We start from the raw sequence: 22,808 nt of genomic DNA on the forward strand, positions 1-22,808 counted from the left end.
AAAATGCTCACAAGCAGGTGGATTGCCTACAGTGTGTGATTGCAGGCGCGTGCACATCGAACACCATTTGGCAGCCTGTGAGCCTCTCTCCCCACTCACACTTCAAAGGAATCCGCTCCCCCGCCCCTCCACCACGCAATGCCGAAAGCTTTTTGTTTACACACAACACCCCAGCTGCTTTTGATCCGGAATCCGCTCCCCCGCCCTCCTCCCCTCAATGCCAGAGCATGTTATCCAGCAGATCACTGCAAGGCTTTATCAAACACCTTCTTATAACAGACATCCTCTGGTCGCAGGCAAGGAGAATAAACGTAAAATCTGTAGTGTGAGCGAACAGGCCACTGATCGGTTTACACTTTGTTGCAAGCACATACTTTAAAACGTTTTCAATGTATGGTAATGTGAAGATATATTCTTGCGTTTTCTTTGTGAATTAAGGAAGTGTAATGAATAAGTCATCTTAGATAAAGGACTTCCTTAACTCTCTCTACACCCCTCTCTCTCTCTCTCTCTCTCTCTCTCTCTCTACACCCCTCTCTCTCTCTCTCTACACCCCTCTCTCTCTACACCTCTCTCTCTCTCTCTCTCTCTCTCTACACCTCTCTCTCTCTACACCTCTCTCTCTCTCTACACCTCTCTCTCTCTCTCTACACCCCTCTCTCTCTACACCCCTCTCTCTCTACACCCCTCTCTCTACACCCCTCTCTCTACACCCCTCTCTCTACACCCCTCTCTCTACTCAGTTTTTGCTAATTGAGCATCAGGATATTTACATTCATCCATTGCACAATTTCCTCCATACAGCTAGGAAACGTTTGCCCATCTCTATAACATTATTAAAAATGTGTGTTGTCTGTGTGTGCTACAGGAGCAAAGACGAAGGATAGAATTTGTTTTGTCAAGATGGCCACATAGATATTAAAGAATGTGGGGCTCAGTGATGAGCCCTGTAGAACCCACAGGATAAAGTGAAAGACTTTGAAGCCAAGGCCCCCTAAACCACTGAAAGTTCTCTCTGAGAGAGAAAGCCATGTAACAGTTTTAGGCTGAGCCTTAAAATCTGATTTCTGCCAGGTGCCAAATCTGAATCTAGTGATTTATGGTATTGAAGGCTACCAACAGATCTAATAGGATCAACGCACACTAGTGAAGGCAGCAGGAAAACATTTACCCATACATTGTAAAAGGGCAGAATGGGGGTTGGGAGCACACTGCCTGACAGTCCCAGCACAGTTCGCCCCTTTGCATCCTGGTAAATGCAGTATACAGTTCAAACTTACTTCAAAATTAGCTGGAGGTTTCACCAACATTGGTGCAGACATTGGTGTATATCTCTAGACACGTGTTTCTCGGTTGAGCCAGCAAGCTGACCAGCTTTGGAGATGCACCTGTGTGCCTGTGAGTGGTACTGTGACCTGAGAGAAACTTGGCAGCATTTACAGCACCCCAGAGGATTTTTCTTTGCTCTTTAATACTGCTGCTCTCTACTGAAGACAGGCTCAACCCAGAAACACGCGTCTAGAGAGATACAACAATGTCTGCACCAACTTTGGTGAAAAACTCCAGCTAATTTTGAAGTAAGTTTGAACTGTGTACTGTATTTACCAGGATGCAAAGGGGCGAACTGTGCTGGGACTGTAAGGCAGTGTGCTCCCAACCCCCATTTCATTGTAAAAGGGCAATTAAACAATCACTGCCTTAATGATTACCGCCTTGTTGCCTGAATGGTAGTTCTAGTTTTACGTGGGGACTATCACTTAAACCATTGTAAACTTGGCACTTTTGAATAAGGACTAAATCTGAAAACATAAACCAAGATTTTTACCTTTAGTTCTAGATTGTTTTTGATTATGGACATAGTGCTGCGGTATGGACCTTGGGCACTTGAAATATTTTTAGAATTAATTGATCTCTTAATCTCATCAAACTCCGAGCCATATTTAATCATGTTCAAAAGTTGCATTCAATATTGGTAAAATTGACCAGAAGGATCGTTCCTACTTCTATCCTTTCAAAGTATGTAACTGTTATTTATCCCTATAGGGTGCCTTTTGCTTTGTCAGAAAACGTGTATACTCCTTTTTATCTTTTAGCTCTTTGTCTATATTTCCAATAATGTCTTCGTGCCCTTGATAAAGGACTTAATTAGTCACATTTTACTTTATTATATTTTCGAAAGAAGTAAGATATATATTAAACATATCTAAGTGAAACACACCAGTTATCTATCAAGAAATCCATCATTCTTAAAATCCAAATAATCATTTGAAATTCCTAATGCAAGCATCCATTATAGATTGTTGCTGAGGGAGATTCATATACAAAATCATATTATTATTGCCTAAACAATTAATGATTTTCATAACAAAGCCTTCATGAAAACTTTCTACAGTAATGAGCAAATTATTCATTCAAATCAACAGTCTGTTATCTGATCTAGTGGCATGACCTTCTATATATTCAGAAACCTTATCTTGAGCAGTACCAACTTCTATTTTGCCAACCATGCTAATAAAGTTTAACCATGCTGATTTAATGATTTATTTAAGTATAATTGCATTGATCCAAACCAGACTAAATGAGGTGCGTGTCTATTCCTGCATTATGGTTAGCAGAATCATTATGTGTAAGCAAAGCAAATTATACCTCTTGGTATGACTCCCAGTGCCTGGATTTCAAGGCACACATTTCCTAGGTTTTATTGGGCTCTCTTGTGGCAAAATATAGTATGTCCAAAGTTTTCAGATAACCATAGGGAATCCTCTTTGACGAGTGTTTGTTTATTTTTACATTTTTTAATACAAGGAACCTTAATAAAATCTTAGTCACTGGCTTACCGTCATCGCAAGAGATACTGAAGGTGAGTATTTGTTATGCTTCTAGAGGACCAGCAGGAGGACAAACACAAAATAGACTAGAAAAGCCATGAGTAAGGAGCAAGGAAATAAAAGTGACTAGAAAGCTAACTAATGGAAGCAGCGGGTGGGCTCTAAACCCACTATAATACCTGGTATAGCCATACTAGGTATTTTACAACCAGAAAGCTAAAAGCTTTTAGGTGTTCAAGACCTAAAAATCGAATTTGGTATCCTTATGCTTACAATCTTGTTGAAGGATAGGATATAAATGATTTGCTGTTTAATTTTCATAAAACAAAGTTCTGGGGAAATCACTTGGGATTTGAAAAAGTAATGATGAGCAAAGTAATTTGAGATTTTATATGAATAGGTGACTAAACTGGTTAGTTATAAAATTCGATTTTCGAATTCAGGACAGTCTTATTTGCCTTTCCCAGCCAGCATCTGATGTTCTCAGAAATCATAATTTTAGTTTGCTTTCCCCATTTCCAAAGCTTTTCCCCTACATATCCAAAGCGGCTTTTCTCCAGTTGCTTGTTACAGTTTTTGTTATCAGTTTGTAAATCTCAAAAGCGTAATATATTTTAATTATTACATTAATAGTGCAATAATGTTTGTTAATGGATTTTGTTTTTACAATATGATGTTGTAGCCTCTGCAGAATCTTTACTTTCTACTGGGCAACTCGGACAGTTGCACATTGAGGATGGGATCGTACATTTACTCTTAATATATATGTGTATACTTTGATTCTTTAAGACCTTTTTGTGAAATATTTATTTTAAAACAAATCTGTTTCTTGCTGCTCTGATGCTTCTAGTTGACTTTGGAACCTTGCTGCACTGTAGTGAAAAGTTATAAATGTCCATCTCGGTAAAATGAGACACTTTTTTTAAACCACCACAAATGTTTTATTGGCTTTCAGCGAAATCTAGTCGGAAGCTGACATTCCTCTACTTGGCCAATGATGTCATCCAGAATAGCAAAAGAAAAGGTCCTGAATTCACCCGCGAGTTTGAAATGGTCCTGGTGGATGCGGTGTCCCATGTTTCGAGGTATGAAATTGACTATTTCAGGGGATGTGGTAGTCGACATTAAGTCTTTTGATGAACAGTGCAATGATTGTTTTGCTACACAGTGAGCCTTATATTGAGAAAAACAAATATTAATGTGCAGGTGACTCACTGACTGAAATTAATCCCATGGCATATGCATCCCTTTGCATATCACAAACAGTTGCACATTGCAAGGCTTGGTGCTTTAATATTCCAGTAATCTGCACCTTCTCTGTTGCCAGCATCTTAATGACGAACATGTTTAAAAAAATATTATTTAATTTTGACTCTCCTCTGATTGGCACTCGGGATGTTTGTTCTGCTCCATGTGTTCTAATTTTGCTCTGAGAACCGAATACTAACATTGCAGATAAAGAAAGTGAATTAGTGGTTCACCAGAGCCTCAAATAACTGAAACCAAGTAAGTGTGTTATATTGCTTAAACTGATTGATTCCTTCTTGTCCACCCTTAAAGCGCTACTTCACAGTTCATAATTGCCTTGCATCACTGAACGTAGTGCAGGACTTGGGTATAAACTATAATTATTTGGACATTTGTGTTAGAACCCTTCACTTGCACATGGGGACTGAACAACAGCTGAAGGTTGGTTTCTGGTACTATAACTCTGAATTTTTGCATTTTGTTGAATATAAACCTCTGAATTGTCACTTCTAAATTCCTGCTGAGGTTAGGACTGAACACTTCTGACAGTAGAGCGACTACTCCGACTATAGTAGCCACCAGTTCTATCATTAAATGTATAACCGCATATTGGTGTGAAATAAAATAATAAAAAATGAATTACAAGAAATACTAAATTAAGAGGTTAAGGGCATCTCTTATCAGTCACTGATGAAATAAGAATTAACATTGTTTGCATCTCAGTCCCACTTTTTACTCCTTTGAATTTGTTGTGATGCACTGTGTGAGTAGTGGCGCTAAAGTCATGACATATTTCTATAAGTAATAAGATGTTTGTGTGCCCAGCTGCACATAATAGTGCATGTGGTAAGTAGCAATTAAGTGGATAGACCTGGTCTTAAATAGGCTTTCAGTTTTGCTTTACATATTTGCCTCTGAAATGTATGAACCTCAAGTAAAACACAAAACGTGCAGCCAAATTCAGGCGCACCAACCTCTTCTGGTATTTGTCAATAGACCTATTTAGTAGCTTTTCGTTGGCCGTCTGTCCCAGCTTACCATCTGTGTTGTCTGATTCCCAGACAGGGGATGCATTACAAAAAAAATGTCCGTTTCTTGTGGCACCAGAAACCGGCACATGTGCTTTTACAGATAGGGTATTGGGATCTGCCCATGCTGATAAGGACCTCAGCAGCATTCGTTCTTATAACGTGCAATGCTGTGTTTTATTTCAGCTTAAAATGTGTGATGCATTACTTTTACTTTAAATTAATAAAGTGATGACCATCACCTTTTTACTGTTTAGTGGCTAATGAATTCTAATTATAAACTGAGTCACTTGTAAACCTGTTTTATACATTGCTAATTGAAAAATCATTGTAATAATGTAGATAGAGCTATGTCAAACGTTTTACATCAAATGATTTACAATAGTAGCTAATGCTCTAGAAAGCTCCTGCATTCAGCATCTGTATTTCCTTTAAAGTTTCGATGAAGCCTCTAAGGCAACAGCTACTACAGATCCTCATCCCGTCATCTTGTGACAGGAGAAATGCAGTACTAACTGGTTAGTTTAAACTCGCTAATGGCAAATAGCATTTATTTTCTTTAACATCCAAATTCACATTCCTGAAATCGTAATAAAGTCCATGAAGATATAATTCAATTCAGTTTCACTTTTTTTATTGTTCACATTTCTCCAGACCTCCATTTGTCTGTTCAAACTATTCTTCGACACCCAACTAATTTCATTGCAGTAGAAAAGGTTAAAAAAAGTTTTAAAAAATTACAAACTACCCACTTATTCTCTAAAACAGGGAACACCATGAGACAGTTGACCAATGCCATCTTTCGGATGTGATCACACTTTATTCAGATATTCATAGAACTTTCAAATATGAAGTACTTAATCCTAGCAACTTTTAAACACTGCACTATAGCATACTACAGTTTTATCCTAGCAAAATAAACTTCTGAGGGAACTCTCCGTACTATATAATATGAAGTTTCAATGCAAACATATATTGCATACAGGGGAAAAAGCAATATGATAGTATTTAATTACCAATATGGTCAATAATTATTGCACAATCAAACGTTGGAAGTGAATTAACTGGTCCATCCACACATTGTTTCATTTTTTTTGTTTTATTTTTGTTTTGAAAAACCTTTATTTTTCAAAATGTACAATACACAGCGGTTAGCTTACAACCCCTCCGGGCCAGCCGCGTCAGTCAATAATCGGATAAATTTAATCTGTTGAACACAGCCTCAAGGCCGACAGCCCTGAGGTTCGGCGGCGTATGTAGTTTTATGGCAACATTGTACATTGAGCATAATAGGTAGTGGTATAACTATACAGACCTGTAGGTTTTCCATTTTATGATTTTTGTTGTTAACGTATTACTTTGGTCACCGAACTATGGTGACAGTTCTCGATGTCGCCATACGGATAGTGGCCCTTTCTTACTAATGGGTGCTATAGGTAAGTGCGTCGGCGGGGTCCGCCTGATAATTGGGCACAATGCATGAATGATAGAGGATATAGCTGTGCGACATCTTAAGTGAGTTGATGTGTGAGTGTCTATGTGGCATGTCAATCCTAGCAGGAGGAGTGGTTGATGGTGGTGGTGTCCAGTAGGGATCATTCCGACTTAGACTGTTACGTTCAGAAGCCTCATGTTGTAATGTGTCTAGGAACAAACCTCAAGGCGCGCAGTCAAACAGAAAATGGGACCAGTGTAACAATAAAACAGCAGAACGGTAACATGGGAAGTATGCATCAATGGGAAGGGGAGCCTGTGTGGGTGTGCCCTTGTGTATGGAAATATACATGTTGTCGTTGTGTCAACAGCGGTCTAATGGGCGGGTAGGAGGGTGTAGTTTGCGGTTCGTGTACGTATCTACATGAGAAGGGGGTGTTCCCCGCTATGAGGGCGTATCGAGTGTGACTCCAAGACCCAGCGCACGAGGGGGGCTCCGGTCAGAGTGCACATCAAGAGCGAGAGATGTGGGGGCGCGGGCGGGTGAGGGGCACTAAAAGTGTCATCGCTAAACAATCAGACAGGCAACATACGCTCTTCAGAACATGGGTGCAGCACAGTTGGTGGTTAGTGTGGTATGTGGCATGCGATATTGTGTGGGCGCGGGAAGGGCGGAGATAAGCCATAGAAGTGAGGGGGGGGTTGGCAGGTACAGGCGTGTACCGTATGGTCTCCCGTGTAGGGCGGCACCGGGGTGGGGGCACTGCCCCTTTTACGTAATCCCCTGTTCCAGGCATGCCTGTCGGAAGGATCGAAGGATATCATCCCATTGTTGTGCAATAGGGAATTTCCTGAGCCCTGCCGTCTCCTCTCGGCGCCAGACCGTGCTCTCCGCTTGCGCCCAGTTCGTGAAAGATAGGCACCAGTGCCGTATATGTGGGGGAGTGTCGGCTTTCCACCGCTTGGTAAGCAGCCGCTTAGCCGTGATCAGCCCAAGGTCCCAGTACCGGGCCTGCACTTTGTTCAGCTTTGTGCGTCTATAGAGGCCCAGTAGGCAGGCTTCCCAGGTTCGTGGCACACGTTCGCTAGTGCATTGCGTGAGTATCACAGTCACCCCATCCCAATACTGCTGGAGGTCAGGACATAGCCAGAGCATATGGAGGAGGTCTGCCCCAACCAAGGAGCAACGTCTGCAGGCAGTGTCTGTTACCGAGAAATATCTATTGATTTTGTCCGGGGTAAGGTATGCTCGGTGTAGTATGTAGAGCTGTATAATCTTGAAACGAGGGTTACGCGGGACATTGATCGGTCCAGCCAGTATCATCGCCCACTCCTTGTCTGACCAATCCCTCCCTCGGTCTGCCGCCCATTTGTCTCTCAGCTGCGCGGTAGTAAGTTGGGTGTGGATGAGGAGAGCCTGCGCTAGCCAGTGTATTATGTGGGAGCCATTGCTCATAACTTGTAGGTATTGTATAAAGTAGTGCATGGGCGGCTCTTCGGACAGGTCGCCCCAGGCGGCAGTCAGTGTACGGACGAGAGACGCGTGTAATAGGAACTGCCCAGCTGGGAGAGACGTGTCCTCTGCAAGGTTCGCAATGGGGAGGAGAGCGCCATCCGAGAATAGGTCTCCCAGCGTGTCTACTCCTGCAGTGGTCCAGCTGTCTAGGACTGTCGTCGTCAGCGCCCCAGTTGTTGTCGGGGTGCCCAGTAATGGGAGTATTGGAGCATACGGTACCGTCGCCCGAGTTGGAAACATCTGCGCGCCACTGCCAGATATAGCTGCGAGGGACGAGGAGTCCGGGTCAATGGGTGAAACAGCACATGGACCTGCAGCAGAGTCCAGACAACAGTATCTGTGGCCGTGTCCCCCAGGTTTTTACCACCCCGACACCCACTGCATCTGCGCCGCTAGGTAATAGAGCTCCATGTTAGGAACTGCTAGTCCTCCTGCGTCGGGGGGCATTTAGAGCTTTGTCAGCGCAATGCGTGGCCGGCCTGTATTCCAGATCAGGTCACGAAGCAGAACTTCGAGTTCCCGGAACACCCGATTGGGGACGTAGGATGGGATATTTGCGAAATAATACAATAGCCTGGGTAGGACTATCATTTTTGTCAAGGCAACTCGGCTGGGAACGTTTAGCGGTAGAGTTTTCCAGAACCCTATTTGCGACCGGATGGATGAAATCGCCCGCATCAGGTTTCCCTCTAAGATATCCGGAAGGTTTCGGTAAATGTGGATACCTAGGTATCTGAATGTCATGGGATACCACTGTAATTTTCACCACCCAGGGATATTTCGCACTCGGGTGCATCCGGGCCAAAGGAATAGGCCCCTGATATAGCCCAATTAACCTTTAATCCCGCCATATTTTCAAAGGTGTGAAAAATGTCAGCAAGGGACGCTGGGATATCAGTTAGATCTTTAATATAGAGGAGGAGATCGTCCGCATATAGTGATACCGCATGGAGGTCATCCGCCATCGGTATACCCCACTCTGCGCCTCGGGACCTGAGTATTGCGGCCAGAGGTTCCACAGCCAGGGAGAATAGCAAGGGCGATAGGGGGCAGCCCTGTCTGGTGCCCCTCTGCACACAAATGAGGTCAGAGGAGCAGTGCACCCGTACGGACGTGAACTGTGGGTCTACGGTATAATAGTCCAACCATGGTCTCGTAGTCGTCCCCCAATTCGAATTTGTTCATGACTGCCCGTAAGTATGGCCACAACACCGAATCAAATGCTTTCTCCAGGTCCAGCACTAGACAGCCAGCGCATGGCCATTGGAGTGTAGCGTATTCTTGTATGCGGAATAGACAACGGATGTTATAGGAGGTGTGGCGTGTTGGTACAAAACCGTTCTGGTCATGGTGTACTAGGGTAGGTACTAGAGGTGCCAGTCTTTGGGCCAGTGTGGAAGCAAGTATTTTATAATCTGTATTGAGAAGTGCCAGGGGACGGTAGGAACCCAATCGTTTGCCATCTTTATCTGGCTTGAGTAAGGATACGAGGGTGGCTTCATTAAGCGTCGGGGGAAGGGAGAAGTCGTCCGTGGCTGCATTGTACATTTTTATCAGTTGCGGAAGGAGGATGTCCGAGCCGGCCTTGTAGAATTCGGCCGGCAAGCCATCAGGGCCCGGCGATTGCCATTCGAGAGGTTGAAAATCGTGTTGCGGAGTTCCTCTGGATCCAGTGGTGCTCCGAGGTCATCCTGCTGCGCAGCCGTTAAGACGGGCAGATGTATGGGCGCGAGATACTCGGTTATGTTAGGCAGTGGGAGACTCAGCCGGGAGCAATATAACTCCGAATAATGGTTTATGAATGCTTCATGTATGCGGCGCTCTGTGTAAAGGAAGCTGCCCTCCTCTGTCTGTATCACTGAAATAGGAGTCGTGCGGTCTTCTCGCGCAATTAGCCAGGTCAGCAGCTTGCCAGGTCTGTCACCCTGTCGATGCACACAAGCAGAGTGCGCCGCGAAATTTATGTTTCGCAAGAGTTCCAGGAGGCGATCATGTTCCGCTCTGGTCGCCGTGAGGCGATCATCCGCACCCCCCACCGATTCCCATTCAGGGCCCAGCAGTTCAGTCTCCAGTCGCGTAAGGTCGTCTTCTAACTGTCGTCGCATGTGCCCCTGTGTGCCCAAACAATGTCCCAGTGTTACCACCTTGAATGCGTCCCACCCTACCTGGGGGGAAGATGCCTCACCAACATTAAGCTCAAAGTACTGAGCTATTTGTGTGAGTAGGGAGTCGCGAAAGTTCGCGTCTAATAGGAGGTCCGGTTGGAGGCGCCAAGTGGGAATAGGGGGGTGTGGACGTTCCCATGCGATAGTCAGCGTGTGGGGTTTATGATCTGCATGTGTGCGGCCCATATATTGCGTGTCTGTGACCAGTGGGAGAAGATATGGGGTGATCATGTATCGGTCTAAACGCACATGTAAGGCATGCGCACCCGACCAGTAGTAATAGGTCCGTGTTGTTGGATTTCGTATCCTCCATGCATCGTGTAGGTCCCATTGCGTGGCCCAGTTGATGAGGGTCTTCGTAGTAGTTTGTGTTTGGGCATTAGCAGGGGGTGCGGAGGACCTATCCAGGCTTACATCTAAAACACAGTTGTAGTCGCCCCCTAGGACCCACGGAATCCCATGCCAAGCTGCTAGCGCCGTTGAGAGGCGAGCAAAGAAGGTGCTCTGCTCAGTATTTGGGGAGTACGAGGCCAGTACCACAGGGTGTCCATCGAGCCTGCCTCGAACCACCATGTATGTACCCTCAGTGTCTATCTGTGTGTCCATGATCGCCCATGGGGTACCCAGGCTGATCCACAGGAGCGCCCTACGAGCAAATGAGGAATCCTCAGTGGCGTAAAGCTGTCCGCGCCATCTGCGGCGCAGTGCGTGTACCTCAGTCTTGTTTAATTGCGTCTCCTGTAGTAGTGCTACATGAAATTTATGGCGTTTCAAGTAGGAGTATATCTGATAGCGCCTCGACGGTGTATGCATGCCCCTAACATTCCACGTACATATCTTGATTTCAGCCATAGTCAACGCCTGTGCGAGAGCCACCCTCCAGGTCCACCCCCCCACCCCACAGGCGCGCACCCCCACTGGTCCCTCGGCCTCCCTCCACTGCCCAGTTCAGACACAGGTATTGTTACATACAGGAGGAACCCAGGCAGTTCCTTAAGGGTGAGGTTGGGATAAAAGGCATACAATTCAAACAATGCTAAATAATAACAAATTCCAAAAGGTCGCTCCGCAACATGTCGCCGTCCAAACACTCTAGTGAGTTAAAGAAGCTATGCGAGTCTAGGGGGTGGTAAGTGGTTAGTAGCAATAGCGACAAGGTAATATGGTTCACAATAGAGAAGGAAAGAAAGGGACAAGGGACAGGGGGGAGGGGGGTCTTTGCCGCCCATCCCAGGCCGTGGAATGCTTGCCACAGCTGGTGGGCGTCTCCTGCAGCCAACCCATCAAGTTGAAAAGGAATATAGACCCACTCACAGTCACACGATGTAGGAGAGGCAGTGTGGAAGGTACAGGTCATTAGCAAGCAGTGTACACACAGTTCCACCAGGGGGGTAGCCCAAGTAGTAGAAAAAGGGTGCTATTGGCTCTTGCCAAACGTGTAGGATGGGTGCAAGGGATTACTCGCTGCGTCTCGTTGATGCCAGTGTTCGTAAAGCAAAGGGATCTCACCCTCACCCAACAAACCTCTGGTAGACAGTGGTGTGTCAGGGTCGTGTCATTGAAGCCAGCCGCTGCAAGTCTTCGAGGATAGAAGTCCCGGCAGTCTCTCCTCAGGCCAAGAGTTCCGCCGTTTGTGGGGTAATGTCTGGGAGATCGGCGGATTGTTGAGAGTCCGGCAAACCATAAATGGCTTCGTCGTCGCTGGGGAAAGCTCGTGGGCTGGTATGTGGTGCGGAGGATGGCGTCGGGGAGCTGCTGATCTCTGATACTTTGCACAGTGCGTCCCGTTGTTCTTGCAGAATCTGGTCCGCCGGGGGGGGGAGCATGCAGTTGCCTCCTGTGAGCGATGTGGCGTGGGCGATTTGTGTCGACGTCATCGTCTCTGCCCCCTGGCGCGCGGTATCGTGGCGGTGCCCTTGGTTTTCCTGGGCGTCCCCTCCACCCCGCCATCCAGCCAGGCCTCAACCTCTTCGGGATCCGTGAAGAAGTGCATTTTGTCCTGTGCCACTACCCGCAGTCGAGCCGGAAAGAGGAGAGAGTATTTAAGGCCCAATTGCCTCAGCCTGCGCTTCGCCGCCATGAAGGAGTGTCTCTGTCTCTGTACCTGGATGGTGTAGTCCGGGAAGAACATCACTGTGGTGTTATCAATCCGGATATCTCCAAGTTTCCTGGACTCGCGTAGAATAGTGTCCCGGTCTCTGTAGTTGAGGACACGGAGGATCAGTGGTCTGGGGTTGGAGCCCTGGTGGAGGGGTCTGGTAGGGACACGATGTGCTCTCTCCACCACGAAATACGGCGACAACCCACCCTCCGGCAGAAGGCCCTTGAGCCAGTCTTCCACGTGTCCTGTGGGGTCTGTCCCCTCCCACTTCTCCGGTATGCCCACGAGCCTTATGTTGTTCCGTCTCGCCCGCCCTTCCGCGTCCTCCGCCCGCTCTACCAGGAATTCCACCCTGTTCAGGAGGTCGCAGACATGTTTCTCCGTCTGATTCACTCGGGGTTCAAGTGCAGCCATCGAGCCCTCCAGTGTCTTAGTACGATCCTGTAACATTTTATGATCAGCTCTCAGATGGGTCAGGTCAATCGCCACACTATCTATCTTAGCCTCCAGGGAGGTACGAGTCTGTTGTAGAGACGCTTCCAGGCGTTCCATTATGGCAAGTACATTGTCTAATTTCGACGTCACAGCGTCAAAATCCATCTTAGGTGGTGATTTGGATTGTTTCCCTTTAAGTGACGTGCCACCCGTGCCCGTACGTGTCCTCACTCCCCCAGACATGAGCGAGACACGGCAAGGAGACGTCGTCTATGGCGATGTGCTTAGGCAGAGAATACAGCGTCACAATGAACGCTTGTGAGTGGTTAGGGCGCTAGATCGTCAATCTTCGTGAGGGTCACTGAACCGTGTCCAGAGGCGGAACTCGATAGCGGCGTTATCAAGGGCTTGCCACATATACCTCAGGCCCCAGATGTATTCAGGTGCGCCAGGAGTAGCAAAGAATCAGTCACTCAGAGTTCGCTCCGCAAGCAGCTTCACCAGTGGCAGTGTCCCAGTGGGTGTGTGGAGATCGGTAGTTCAAGCGGGGGGAGCGCTCACCCAGCGGGGTGGCGTCGCGGGGTAGCGCCTCGACACGCCAAGGAGGTGCTCTCAGAGAAGGTCTTGTGATTCCCCACAGGTGCGTGCTTGTAGATGCATGCCCACCTCACCCAGCCAGCGAGTGAGGCGATCGAGTGGGCTCGCCTGAATTTTCAGCGTGTGGCTACTGCTGGCAGGCGGGGGAGCGCGCAGGAGACCTCCAGGCGGCAGCGCCGCTGTGGCAGGGGTCGGTTATTCGCAATTGCCTCCCCGGCGCCCTCCGCCAGCGTGCCCAGCCTCCTTACCCGTGGCGTGCGTCTGTGTTGATGGCGGCCGGCAAGGCCGAGGCGTCGCCCGCGTCACTCTCCAGCTCCCCACCGCCTCCAGGATCGGTCACTCGAGCGTACAGCCCAAGGGGTGGCTGGAGCCTCTCTTCTTCCGGCGCTGTCTCTATTGGCGGTCTGAGGAAGTTGGGTCGAGGTTCCTTAGCTCCGCGGGGGTCGGGGCCCAAGACAGCCCTCCGGCATTCCCCGGTCGTTCAATTTGCAATCCGCAGGGTGCAGTGTCCTCCCTCAGATCGTCCGTCGCGGGGAGGCGCCTCCCCCGCACCAGTCGTCTCGCAGATGCTCGTGTGCCCGTGCAGATGCAACGGATAGCGGCAAGACAGCAGGTGTAAAGGAGGGACACTCGGCTATGTCCGACCTGTTCGCGCTGAGAAAGTTGCGTCGTCGGGCCTGACGTGTCAGCCAAAGCCTCGGCCTCGCCTAGTCAGTCACCCCGGAGTAGGGTCCGACCAGTGCGGCCGCAGGGACTCCGTTTCCACCGGTGCGGTTCCCGGCTGGTGAGGCGCTGCAAACTCGGTCAAGGCGTCTGCGGGGGTTGTCTCCAGGTCTGCCCACCGCTGTGTCCCAAGCAGGATAATATTGACGGAGTAACTGCCTCGGGAAGGGGAGCTCAGAACGGAGCTCTACCCTGCCACGTCCGTCGCCATTGCGCGCCAAGCCACGCCCCCATCCACACATTGTTTCATAATGTCAATTTCCATCTGAAATATAACCTGTAAGACGAACACATAATTGAATTATCTAATGCTGTACCAAAAACATTTATTCATTTTAACAGAATATTTAAAACTTCTATTTGCTTAGTATGATACATACCTTATATGTATCATCTGCACGTCGTCTGCATATAATGCTACCTTCCTCATCCAACCTTGATAAGAAAAAGGTTTGATGGTCACTTCCTCCCTTAGATGTTGCGCGAAGGGCTCAATGTAAAAATCAAAAAGCAAGGGAGAGAGCGGGCATCCCTGTCTGGTTCCCCTAGAGATGGAAAAGGGGTTCGAAAGGTCACCATTAACAAGAAGGCACGCAGATGGATTGCTGTATAACAGGCCTATCACCCTACGGAACCTTTCCCCCACACCAAACTTGGCCAAGGCTTCTGACAGGTACACCCAATTGGCCCTGTCGAAAGCCTTGGTTGCATCCAGCGTGAGGGCGGCCAATGGGAGATTACTGGTTATTGCCTTATCTATGGCGCCAATTAAATCATAAGTTAATTCATAAAGTTGTCTCCCTTTCAGGAATATCTTCTGATCCGAATGAAGAACAGAGGGCGCGATAGAGGCTAATCTAGTAGATGGAACTGTGGTGAAGATTTTATAGTCCACATTCAAAATAGAGATCGGCCTATACGATCCACAGGCCTCCTTAGGTTTACCCGGTTTTAAAATAAGGGTAATAGAGGTATTATCCCATGATATCGGAGGAAGCATTCCTTCTAAAAGGATTTGATTAAACAGAATAGTGAGGAAGGGAACGATTTCTGACTCCAGGAGTTTATATAACTCAGCTGGCAGCCCATCTGGTCCGGATGCCTTCCCCTTCTTACCCTTCCTAATGGCAGATTTCACCTCATCCTCTGTAATGGGATTATCCAAATATTGCGATTGTTCAAAGGAAAAAGAGGGTAAAGTGATGTTACTCAACCAGCTCTTAATAGCCTCAGCAGTAATTACCTTTTCTTCTTGATATATATCTTGGAAGAATTCCCTAAAAACCCTCCTAATTTCATCATCTGAAGTAAAGTTGTTATTTCCTATTTTTATAGATGCTATGTTATTACGGACCTGATCTACTTTGGTCTTCCAAGCCAGTAATTTACCAGCGCCTTCACCATATTCGAAATGCGCCAATTTACTGGCTTCCCATCTTTGTTGAACCCTCAGATTTAAGATCGAAGCCAGGCTTCCTTTTAGAATCAACAGTTGATTATGAAGAGGATCTAAAATAGACCCTGAAGCTGTACAATTGATATCAATGATGTGTTGAATACGAGCCATTTCTGCTTCAATGGAAGAAATCTTTTCGTTATATTGCTTCCTACGATAGGCAATTTTAGCTGTGATAAGCCCTCTCAAGGTAGCCTTAAACGAGTCCCCAGATAATTCTATTTAAGGCAGATCCGTTGTTTAATAGAAAGAAGTTCTGAGTCTCTGACTTAAGATATAAGATATCCTCATCATTGGTATGGAGAGGGCGATCAAAGGACCACGTACTCGGGGGTTTCTTAATACGGAGACCTAATTCCAATTTAACCGCAGAATGGTCTGAAAGGTGAGACGGGAGGTAGTCTATTGTTTTAACAGAATCAACCAGTCTTTGACTTATTAAAATAAAGTCAATCCTTGACTTGTGATGGTATTTGAGGTTCCGAAAAGAAACCCCTTGTTGTTGTCCCGACCTTTGTCGCCAGACATCGACAAACCCATACTGCCTCCTAGCGTCCAATAGGAAGGATCTAGTCTTGGACAAAACCAAAGATCGATTATTAGGAGACTTGTCCAAGACGGGATCCAATACGATGTTAAAATCGCCGGCTAGTATTATAGGGCCTGAAACGGAAAGTAACTGCGAAAAAACGGTTTCCAGACAAGAAGGGTCATCCTGGTTCGGGCCATAATAGCCCACGATTGTAACTAAAAACCCAACCATGAGGGCTGATGCCATGGCGAATCTACAGCCTGCGAAACCAGCTTAGCTTTAGCTCCTTTTTAAAAATAATCGCCACCCCCCTAATATGAGATGTTTGAGTGGTAGATACCACAAAGTCGATCCATCTATTCTTCTTGGTAAGTGCAATCAATTCACTATGAGTTAAATGGGTCTCCTGCAACACCACAACCTGCACATCCAAGTCCTTCAGATATTGTAAAATTCGGTTGGCTCGGGGCTTGGTGCGGAGGCAGTTGACGTTCCAGGAGAAGAACCCAACACTACTCATCTCTCATCCAGCAAGCCAAGAAGACTAAAAATACTATACCAAAAAAAGCTTTTTATGACCACATTCATGACTTCATTACAAAAATTGTGTATAATGTGTGAATTACCATTCCTTAAACTACTATTTAGGTTATTGAGGACTTTTTTATATTTTTGCCACCCCTCAGCACTCACCCACCCAAGGTGTGAGCCCCCCGTGAAAAACCCTTGCAATATCTAACCGGAACAATGTCCAGTAGATAGTGCCCCACCGATTGACTCCCGGCAAGAAAGATCACCCGCCTTCTTCTCAAATGACAAATGAAGAGTGAAAGAGAATAACTAAGACTGTAATCATGTTAACTAGTGCGCTTAAGTAAGAAGAGAAAAGCTACGTCAACGTCTAGATTTCCAGATCAAAATAGAGAATTAAATGGGAGGTCTCCTTAAATACGTAAGGTGGAGTTATAGGTGCATGATGTTATACCTTACGTGCCCCCTTGCCCAGTTCCATTAGTAGCTCATCGGCTGCTTGTACAGACCTGATGTTAAACATCTTATTATTGTACATTACTTTAAGGGCTGCCGGAAACATGAGCTGAGCTGTTGCACCTAATTTTCTAAAGGCATCCAGGTGCCTCCCAAATTTCTATTGCTTTTAAAGTGTAACTCTAGAAAGGTCTGATCTTATCAAAAAAGTAAAACCCTTCCCAGCCAAAGACTTTTGTTTCAAAGCCATATTTAGGATACGCTCCTTCAAAAGGTAAGTGTGAAAATTAACCAAGATTTTACGAGGTTTGGACCTCTGGGGGTTCAGTTTAAAGGGATCCCTGTGAATCCTCTGAATGTCAGCCGACAATTCTTTGATTGTGTCTCTACTGAAGGAATCCCTGAGCTTAGAGTACACTATGTATTGTTTAATATCTGACCCTTCAGATCCTTCAGGAACATTCAGGATTCGAATGTTTCCCCGTCTTGCATTATTTTCAAGAGTCTCCATCCTCTCGCTGAGAGCCAGATCTTCCCTTGTAAGTTTCTGAATGTCCACTTTCGCTTGGGTCAAATAAATTGAGTGCGCACCAACCGTTTCCTCTAGCACTCCGGTTCTTATAGTGAGCCCTTCAATTTTATTATCAAGCGTTTCACAGTAGTTTCTAAACTCTAATTGATTAGCAGATGATTCCGCGAATCCCTTTCTTATCTCCAGGGTAAGGGCCGAAAACATCTCCAGAACGGATACAGCCGTCATCGGAGAAGGAGAAGAAGGGACCAGTAATAAGTTAAAATCAAGTAGAGCAGAAGAAGTTTCTATATCTACAGCCCCCAGATGCGCCTCCTAGTTCAAGAAAATCTATCTCTTCGGCCTCCTCGGCCAGCTCTGTAGTCGGGACTAGGGGTAAACTCTGCACTATCACAGATGAAGATTGTGGCGGAGATTGCTCAAGCTGCACAGACTGCACAGGCTGTTGTTCTATCTCTAGATCATGTAGACCTTGCAAGTCCCCTGCTAGACCGGTAGTTACAACATTTTCAATAATCTGACTAGAGCTCTTCTCAGCTGCATCTTTCACCCCCAGTGGCGGTGTATCTACTGGCACGAAAGGTTGGCTATGAGTGGAGGAACTGGCCTCTGGGACCGATGCCATATCCGTATCGTCGATCTCTTCAGAGAGATGTAAAATCTGAGGAACGACCTTGAAGTAGGAGCGAAGTGAAGGGGTAATTCTTGAGCCTGTGGGGAGCACTGTTTTAGAGTCTTTAGCCTTCACCTTAGTTTTACTCTTCATGTTAGTGTATTTAGACTTGAGTTCTGTATTAAAAAAAGATGATTTATTCTTAGATGGTGTGTTGACCCCTTTTCGGACCTCTGCACCCCCCTCCGGGACCCGGCTTTGCTTACTCCAGTTTTCTTTTTTCGCCCCTGACCTCGACCTCGTTTAAGCCCCCTTCTGGGTGTATTAGTTGAGGTGTTAGGGGTCTTTGAGGTATTAGGAGTATTTATAATAGGAGAAGTCTATAATTTGTCCTCAACACCGGGAGTACAATCTAGGGGAGTAGGTTTAGTTACTGTTTGAAACAGATCTGTAAGATTCCCATCACAGGGTTCATGTGCCAAGGACCCCTCCACTGCGGCAGATAGACCGGGATTCTGTAGGTGAAGTTGCTGATCTTGTGAACCTTCTTTGCAGCAGGGGGCTACGATTGTGTGCGTAGCATTCCCCGCATTTGCTAACCCCCGTAGGAGATCAAGCTTCTTAGCTTTCTACCCCTCCTTGGCTCCAGCGCGGCTGAGCAGATCCTCGGGCTGGGTTCAGGAGTGACCCGAGATTCTTGGGAGAGGGAGAGGAGAGGGTTAAGCACCCGCTCTCTGTTCGAGTCGGCGAACCTTTCAATGGGTCGGATTTCCTCAGCCCTGCAAGTGCCACGAAATTCACAATTGCCCGAGAACCGCTTGCCTGTGCCACAAAGCACGACTCGGGGACCCCCCCTACACCCGCTACCTTTGAACTCCGGTTGGCGTCCTCTGTCCTCGGCTCCGTCTTCACTCCGGCCCAAGATCCATGGACACAGAGAGAGGACTCCGCAGAAGCGCCCGCTGTACTGAGAGGTATACCGCATCCCGCGCGGGGAAAGAAGCTCGGCGAAAAAAAAAAACAAGGTTACAGGCAAACTACACTCTTCTCCGAAGGAGCACAGGAGACCATCACTTTTCAGGCAGCTGAATCCATGCTAAGACACTCTTACTGCATGGCGGTAGACGATCCTACCGGGAGTTCATTCCGGAGCACAGCAGCGAGCTAGCTTGCTGCCGCCATGTTTTTCCAAAACCCACAGTCTACTTTTTCTTCATTATCACACGAGCGCTCATTCAAATATGGGAGTTCACTGTGTTCGCTCTACAAAACACTCTCTAGTTTGATTTAACAGAGATACACTTTTGTACCATGTGTTATAGGGTTCTGTTGGAAATTGTGGTCTCTAGTTGGCAGAGGTATGCACCCTGTCCAGTAGGGACCACAATCCTAGCCAGGTAAGTCACAACAGAATCCTATATTATCCTGTGCTCAACCTCTGGTAGCTTGGCACAGAGCAGGTAGGCTAAACTTAGAAGGAAATGTTTTTGTGCAATAGCTCATACAACAACATAGTAAATACAATACAAATAGACTCCACTGCAGTTTAGAAAAATAGAGTCTATATGAATAAAACGAGACCAAAATCATCAAGTAGAAGTCAAGATTTTGAAGGAATAAATGCAGTATAACGATTAGCAGCAAGTTGTGCTAAAAAGGTTACTTTAGGTCACGCTGGACGGTGACAAAGTCAAAGTTTGGGCTGACCACTTTGGAGCCTTGACTGGCTACAGGAACCACGCAGGCTCTGGTAAACAAAATACCTTTCCTGGACACCAGCAGCGAGATGCGTCTTATCTTCTCAAATGCAGTGAGGACAATGCATTTGTTCCGATTTACTGCATTGATATGCCAAAGTCAACCCTTGCTTTCGGGGGACTCAGGTCAGCTTGGCGTCGAACCTCGCAGTCTGGTTCTGCGCCGTTGTAGAGACACAATGGAATATCTCTGGATCGAAACTGCAGCGGTTCCGATCAGATGGTAAACCAGTCTTTTGTGTGGGGTCAGGCCACTACCCTTAAAAGTGTAAGTGTGTATTGTAGACAGGCTGCAAGGCACACAGAGCAGTAAGAGCAGAGAAATGTATTCTTTTTAATAGTTGCATTTCCAAAATAGTAATGTTAAATCCAACTTTACCAGTAAAGAAGATTTATCATTACTATTCCAAAGATATGAAACCTGAAAAGCTACTTCTTTCTGATCAGGAATGACAGCTTAAAGATATTTTAAGGAATTCCCAATGTTAACCTGTGGGAGGAGTAGGCCTCATGTCAGTGAAAAACACATTTAGCTATTTGTTGCTATTAGGACATTTGAAACACAAAAGTACACGTCATGCCTTTTGCTTACACAGCACCCTGCCCTATGGGTTACCTGGGGTGATTTATGTGTAATAAAAGGGGATTTTTAGGAGAGGCCAGTAGTTTTAAATGCCACAACGGTTTGGTAGCAAACTGCATACACAGGCCGTGAATTGGCCTAAGATGTGGTTATGGGAATACTTCAGTGAGTGGCACAATCAGTGCTGCAGGCCCACTAGTAGCATTTAATTTACAGGCCCTGGGCTCATGTAGTGCACTTTACTAGGGATTTATAAGTAAATTAAAAATGCCAATTGGCTTTAAGCCAGTGTTACCATGTTTAAGGGAGCGAGCACAAGCAGTTTAGCACTGCTTAGCAGTGGTGAAGTGCACAGAGTCCTGAAGCCGGCAAAAACAAGTACAGAAAAATGGCGGGAGGGAGGCACTTATTTTGGGCAAGACCACCCTAAGGCTGTCTGGTCTAACAGGTGCACATGAGCCCTGACTTGCCTCTTAGTTCACTAATAGCATTGTCATCAGACCAGGGTCAGGAATGTTTCTAAGTTCACTTTCCCTTTTAATAAATATATTACTAAAGCATGATTCGGTATCACACTATCATTTACCTACAGAACATTTTCCATTGAAATGACCATAGACTTTTCTAATGGCATGTAGTTTTACTAGTAGAACTATATAGTGCACAAGCGATAATGTTTGCAAATAAGGTTTCAGGAAATATTTATCATTTGTACATCCCCAAGTAAATACTTCCGATTTGTTTTGATTCTGTTTAAAATCTTTTATTCCATCACACTACAAAAGGATGTTTTCCTAACTACTGAAATATATATTTTACAATTTCTGTACAAGAGATTTAAGTGATGTGTTTAAAAAAAATAGTAAAATCCTGCAGCTTATTTTTTACTCCCTGTACCCCAGCACCATTTTCAGACAGTTCACTTTACAAAAACCTCTAACTTTACAGTTGGAGAAAGAAAATAAGCAGCAGTTTGTAAGCAGACGTAAGCAAACAGTTGACATTTGTCTTTAAACACAGTAAACGTGGCTGGATAAAAACTAGATTTAAAGGCACCTTCATTGCTCATTCACTGTTTAAATGTTCAGAAAACCTGTTCTTTGCCAGCTCAAGTTATCGCGCCAAACAGGATCAGTAGGACCTAAAAATAGCTCACCCTGAAAAATCGGATTTGCCTTAGTGAGTAGATTTCTCGAAGCCTGAAGATAAACATTAATCTTTCTTTTTAGGACTTTCTGAATTTGGCAATCTTGTTCTAAAATGTTGCTACTTTGGCCTAACCTCTCCCAGTTATTGGGAAAACAAAGTTAACATTTATCCGTAGAAAAGATCAAATCAGACCATGGATTCCAGAACATTAGTAGGTAAATGCTCCTTTGTTACAGCTCTAGATCCCTTGTTGCACATATGTAACTGTAGATGCGAGTACGGGTTGATGCCTGCCTCGACAAAAATAATTGGGGTGAAGAACAAAAGGTGAATTATGTGTTTTGTGTAACCAAACTGTTAGAGTACAGTTTCAGGGTTGATCATATACTAGAAAAATGTTTGTCAGTGTTGACTGTTTTTCAGGCTTATCAATTGTGGATGATAGTAGGAGTCAAACTGATTGTGAATATTTCAAATGTTTGGCGGCAGCAGTAGATGTTGTGAGAAGAATTGTGCGACAGTCAATTAAAGCAGGAAATGCTTTGTGGCTTGGGCATACGGAAGACAGTTACATTTTTAAAGGAAGGGTAGCCCAAGTTAAGGTGCTGGAGTGGAGATTTGTAATCCTTTGCATAGGGGGCGCCCACGTTTTTAGTTGAGGGTGGGATCCTGTTTTTCACTTAGGAGACTGAAATGCAGATTAGTTTATTTAGCTCACATAGGTTTTCTTAGCTGGACATTGACCAGAGGCAGGCAGCCTGTGACCTATCATTGTCCAAAGATGGACAGTGATGTAGAGCATAACATTCAAGGATGTGAAGCTTGCAAATTTGTGAATACGTTTGACCATCCAGGTTTCACCAATGGTGGCTGTTGAGGTCCCAGAAAATAGTCTAGGAAAAGGTTGCAATTGATTTACTAGGGCCATTCTAAAGATTAGAGTGGACGACGTTTTGCCCTCGTAGTAAATTACTACAGGTCACAGTAGATTGAAGAAAGGTTTGTGAATACCTATATACAAAGCTTGTAATTGAAATCTTGAATGAAAATGTATTGCATGTGAGAGGTAATGGGGTGCAGTTACCTCCGTTTTTAAACTAAACTAGAATTAAGTAACTATTGCA

At 45.7% G+C, this 22,808-nt stretch overlaps 1 protein-coding gene across 3 annotated transcripts in view; it reads left to right on the forward strand.

Annotated features, from left to right (window-relative positions):
- Positions 1 to 22,808, forward strand: part of RPRD1B (regulation of nuclear pre-mRNA domain containing 1B) — a 271,887-nt gene that overhangs the window by 58,064 nt on the left and 191,015 nt on the right. For all 3 annotated transcript variants that reach the window (XM_086932237.1, XM_086932236.1, XM_086932238.1), the window contains exon 2: positions 3,784 to 3,913. In XM_086932237.1, coding sequence (XP_086788363.1) covers positions 3,784 to 3,913 — 130 coding nt within the window. The remainder of the gene's footprint in view (positions 1 to 3,783; positions 3,914 to 22,808) is intronic.

Source organism: Lissotriton vulgaris, chromosome 7, assembly GCF_964263255.1.
Source record: "Lissotriton vulgaris chromosome 7, aLisVul1.2, whole genome shotgun sequence".
Classification (NCBI taxonomy): domain Eukaryota; kingdom Metazoa; phylum Chordata; class Amphibia; order Caudata; family Salamandridae; genus Lissotriton; species Lissotriton vulgaris.